At 35.4% G+C, this 5,784-nt stretch overlaps 1 protein-coding gene across 1 annotated transcript in view; it reads right to left on the reverse strand.

The window, feature by feature from the left end:
• Positions 1–2,949: 2,949 nt before the first annotated feature.
• Positions 2,950–5,784, reverse strand: part of Glipr1l1 (GLIPR1 like 1) — a 13,606-nt gene continuing 10,771 nt past the window's right edge. The window contains exons 4-5 of the mRNA XM_021174691.1: positions 5,184–5,269; positions 2,950–3,071 (exon numbers count right to left, since the gene is read on the reverse strand). Of these exons, the coding sequence (XP_021030350.1) occupies positions 2,989–3,071; positions 5,184–5,269 (169 nt within the window). The 3' untranslated portion in view covers positions 2,950–2,988. The remainder of the gene's footprint in view (positions 3,072–5,183; positions 5,270–5,784) is intronic.

Here is a 5,784-nt window from a genome sequence, read left to right on the forward strand (position 1 = left end):
TTATTAGCTTTATGTTTATATAACCTTCCTCTTAGCCAACAAGCTTCTTGTCATGTTTACAAATTTACCAACTTAAGAGTATAAAAGCTTATCAAAAATACCTAAAAAAAGGAATGATGTAAAAAAAAAAAAAAAAAAAAAAGAAGAAGCCACAAGAGGGTGTTACAGGTCCTTGGAACTTGAGTTACAGAAGTTTGTCAGGGCTGGGAACTGAAGCCAGGTTCTCTGCAAGAACAGCAGTGCTCTTAACCATTGAGCCATCTTTAGAACCTCAAGTTTAAGACTTCTACTATCAATAGACAGACAACCCATCCAATGAGAGAAGGCATCTGTAGATACTCTGGTCTTTCATACCTGCCTCTCCACTCTCCCACCTGCTCTGCCACCACTTCTTACAGTTCTAATCTTCCCTCTTATCTCCCTTCTTAAGGTCTCCTCTTTTCCTCCTTCCTGGTGAGGGGAAGAAAGGAAAGCACTGGAAAGAGGGAAAGGAAGAGGGAAAAAAGGAAAGTAATGACTGAGACAAAACTCACACCAACTTTAATTTTTAAATGGAAATCATGAAATCTCCAATTAATGAGCTAATTAATTGGATTCACGTGTCCTCCCAAGGTCAGATATATCTCAGGTCTGATTCCTCTGACAAAGAATTAAGAGTCCTGCTGCCCCTGGCTTCAGAAATTATAGATTGTATTAAATCTCCCAGACTTAACGCCTTCTGATCCTGGTAATACCCAACTAGGTATATAACTAGTGAAAATTCAATGCAGGCATAAAAAAAAAATACAGAGCTCTGGAAAACTGGAAGAAAAGGAAAAAAATAAACAAAACTTAATTGAGTTCTTTTTGTTTGTTTGTTTTTGGAAGAATTATTGTGAAAACATTTACAGTGGAAAATAAAATAAAATAGGATCTGATCTTATATTTGAATTACCCCAAGAGTCTCACTTTTTACTAATTCACATCCAAGGATCTTTGATAAGATTATATTGATTCTTAAAGTTTGAAAAACAATTGCATTAAAACACAATTTCTGAGGCAGGAGTTGGGGAGCACCCTCACAGACTTTAGTATTTACTCTTGAGTTTGAGGGGTAATTTATATATTTTGCATAACAGTCATGGATCAGGTATGTTTTTTAAAAATATTTCCTGCTTTTGTCGTTGTTGTGTGTTCATTGCCAAATAGAGTTAAGAAGCACTTCTGCTTTTGTCTTCTACAAATGATTGCAGAACACTGTTACAATAGTATCCTTTTTGTTTGTTTTGGTTTCTCCCAGTGTATGGTATCTTCCCCACCCCCGCTGTACCGGAGCTCACTCTGTGGAGCCCACTCTGGATGAAAACTCCGAAATTCGCCTGTTCCTGCCTGTGTATAATAGTACTCTTAAATGTTTGTCAAATTTTACTAGTGAATTTATCTGTGCCTGATGCTTTCTGTTTGGGAAATTAATTGATCATTTAGTCAATTTATTTAACAATCATATGTTTATTCAGACTCACTCTTTTTGTATGAGTTTAATTTGGCTATTTAAAATGTTATGAAACAAATGAAATTTAAAATATAGTTTTCTGCACATTTAATGAGAACAAATAAGGAATAAATCTAACAACACACAAATGTATGATTTTTGTTTTCTGTATTGGTCTTAGTGGGAGTATACTTTAACTTTTAGACTCTTTTACTCAGTCTTTCCTACTTTCTTTTCTTCCTGTGTATTTGGGGTGGGCATGTGGTCATGCAAGTGTGTGTGAGCACACATGTATGTGCACGTGTATGTGTGCATGCATGTTTATGTGTGTGTGCACATGTGTGTATGCATGTGTGTTTATGTGTGTGAGGATATACATGTGAGGTACATCTTGTACAATATGGTTTGACTCCATGGGGTATCTTTCTGGTTTGCTCCCCACCTTCTATGTTGAGACAGGATCTTTTAATTGAGTTCATAGCTTGCTGATTAGAATCTAATTAGCCAGCCTGCTCCAGAAATCTTTTGCCTCTACTTTCCAAATGATGAGATTGGGTGGACAGTCATACCTGTCCCATCACTGATGGGTGATGAGGGTCTGAACTTTGGTTTTGGTTTTGTGTGTGTGTGCAAACACCCTTAAAAATAAAAGCAAGAAATTGACTTTCCACTGCTTTCTAACTTCTATACTAATATATATGTATATATAATATTATTTATTACATACATTTGTATTTTTACATATAATATACTAAATAAATATATACAGTATATATGTTACATGTATATTCAAAGAGCATAATATTATATATAGCACATATATTATCTGATGTCATGAGGGAGGTCCTCTTAAATCCAAAACACCCGGTCAATGGAGATGACAAAAATTTACTGTAACCAAGCTGCTACAGATTGATCAGGGCCACAGAACAGACTTGGGAGCTGAAAATAAATTGCACAGCTTATATGGATGGTGAGATCATAAGGGGAGAGGAACGCAGGGTGGGCTGTAGTGTTGTTTAATCATATCTTGGCATAAGGGGTTGCACAATGAATTTTTCACCAATCAGGTTAAGAGTGGGTTCCTGAGCCTGGGAACATGAACTTAGTTTGACCCTGCCAGAAAGATGGAGAAGTTATCCTTAAGATGTCTGAACACGGGCAACTGTTCCCTTAGAAGCATCCCTGAGATGTCTGGACTCAGACTGGTTGCTTATAATAGGAACTGTCCACTATTCTAAAGTCCCCAGCTCCCTTAGGGCCTGGGACCTTGAATTTAGCTTTTCTCTANGATTAAATAGTCTGAAAATGAGGTGGTGGTATTTAGAATATATTTTTAAGGCTTGTTCCCAACAATATATCCATTTTGAATTGAAAAACAGACATCGAATTTAGATCTCAGACAAGAATGTCAAGACTATAAGGGAGAATTAAATAGATACTGACTTCCAACTAGTCAGAAAAAATAAGTCTTTTATTTTAGCATTTAAAATTTTTCTTCTGAATAGAAATGACAGTTAAAGTAGTCTCTGAAGAATAAAACCAAGCACAAGTACATGGCATGCTGCTTTCTGGTGAGGTGTTTTCCGATTCATGGGACCTGCCAATAAAACACAAGGATAGACGCTCAATGACCTGTCCATATGACATAATGATCAAAAGCGCAATGACCTATCAATAAAAGGCAATGATCAGAAGCCCAATGACCTATCAATAAAACACAATGAACAAAAGCTCAATTTAATTAAAAAAAATAACTAAAGAGGTTGGGCATTTAGTTCAGTGGCAGAGTGCTTGTCTAGCAAGCACAAAGGCCCGGTTTCAGTCCTCAGCTCTGAAAAACAACAAAAACAACTACAACACCCCCCAAAATAACTAAAATACTTTCTAGATGTACTGTCATGTATAAATTATGGGAGTTTAATGAAAGAAAGGCTACATAAAATTTATACACACACACACACACACACACACACACATATACATATACATATATCTTTTAAAATAAGGTAATCAGTTAGAATTGGAGAGGAAACCAGGAAAGGGGATAATATCTGAAATGCAAATCAAGAATTTACCTAATAATAATAATGAAAAACAAAACAAAATACTCTTTAACTTAAGAAAACAAAACCTTTCAAAGCTTACAGGATTGAAAAGCTTTATAATGCTGCCTATCACTAANGTCATGCCAATACATACTCCTAGAATGCCTCTTGTGTTACAGGCATAAATATCTAAAAATAGGTAGAACTACATAAAAAATGAGCCCACAGTAGCAACAAAAGTTTTATTTTTGACACTGCCATGCCTGGCTTGAGACTGCAAGGAAAATTCAATTGTTTTATTTGGACTTTTAAACTTCATCATCATTGCTATAGTGGAACTTACCCCAAATTCATTATCCCTACATCTAAATTTTGTCCTCATCTTTGAATTGCAATAACACCTTGTGTGTGAGAGAAATGTACCCTTTTCATTTGCTTCCTATCCCCATTCACTGACATATTTTCATTCACTTCCTACCCTGTACCATGGTTTTAGATTTTAGATACAGTGATTCTCAGAAAAGAGAAAACAGCAAAGGGGAAGGTATTATCATATTTGAAAGATGTATTAATTTATGCATAGGAGTGTTTGTATGTGCACCTGCACATCAGAAGAGGACATCAGATCTCATGAATCTACAGTTATAGACAGTTATGAGCTGCCATGTGGTTGCTGGAATTGAACTTGGGACATTTGGAAGATCAGCCAGTGCTCTTAACCACTGAGCCATTTCTCCAGCCCCTATCATCAATTTTTAAATGGAATGGATAAAAGGAACAAAACTGGTCATTTTAGGATGATAAGCACTATGAAGAANATACATCAGATTATCAGAATATAATGAGGGAATATAATGACAGCTAAAATTTGTTGCTGGCTTACTGTGCTTTGTGTTCATATTGCTTTGTGTGGCTTATCATATCTACTCTCCTTAATGGCCTCTCAAGTTAACATGTCTGGTTCCAACACTACATAATTGAAGCTATACCCATATGCCCGTCTTTTAAAAAACAAGTCAGTCAAGCTAAAAATAAAGTACATTAATCAACATTAAAGGGTGACCAATAAACAGAAAAGGAAAAGCACACACGTTAGAACTCACAGGGCTCAGATGGAACACAACTAAAGACAAAACAGTTAAAAACCAGAGTATAGCATAGTCACTAAAGATATGAATTCACTACCTAACACATATATAACACATACATAATATGAACAAGCTGTTTTTAATAGAGACTGTCTCCCAAATATAAACAAACAAACAAACAAATACATCACATGCATTGAAACCACAATTTCAAAAGAAGTAAGGCTCATTTTCCAGCCTTTTTTTTTTAATAGCTATTACAACCTGGAAGCCAAAGTCATTTAAGGGGTTAGAAGCCTATGCAGATGAACATCCCAACCAACAGCTATCGTGAGCACTACAGCAGACTAGATCACAGTTGTGTTTAATTGTTGTCTTCTTCCTTGAAAGGGGAAATATCAGGGAAGGGAAGGAATTATCTGAAATAAACACATTTAATATGATTAATGGTAAATGCTTTATGTTCTAATAGAAGCGAGCAAGTAATCTAGAGATTAATATCAGGAAGGACCACATATAAAAAGATAATGAAATTGTGGAATCATTACTGTCTACTATTTTTTCTCTTTCACTTACGGCAGAGACTATTCTCACACTTCCTCTGTCCGCACATAGAGCAGGGGTCTCCTGTCCTGTAAGGTCTGAAGTCTATGAAGTTTCCTCTGCCAAAACAGGAAACACTTTTTAACCAATGCCACTAAGCTAAATGTATCAATGTCTATGCAAGCTTTTCTGTTTTTCAATAAGTCATGAATGTTGAAAATAAAGAAAACAGCAATGCCTGGTCTTTAATAGAAAGACTCATTTCCTATATGCTAAGACACCATCAAAACTTTTCTTTTTAAATTTTATTTCATATTATTTCTTTTATTTTAATTTTTTTATTTAAAACTTATTTTTATTTCTTAGCATTTTTGAAAGTTAGAATATAGGAAGACTGTACAGGCTTGTAATCCCAACACTTAGGAGGCAGAGTGAGGCAGAGGCAGGTGCATCTCTGTGAGTTAAAGGAAAGTTCAGTCCATGTAAAGTGTTTTGTGCCAGCCACAGATATGTGATGAGACCTTGTTTCAAACTAAAAAAAAATAAAAAACCAAATAATATTAATGATGATGGAAAAATAAAGAATATACATCATTTCCCCCTTCCATTTTCTTCCTCTAACGTGTCCCAATCC

The sequence above is a fragment of the Mus caroli genome, chromosome 10 (genome assembly GCF_900094665.2).
Source record: "Mus caroli chromosome 10, CAROLI_EIJ_v1.1, whole genome shotgun sequence".
NCBI classification, from domain to species: Eukaryota; Metazoa; Chordata; class Mammalia; order Rodentia; family Muridae; genus Mus; species Mus caroli.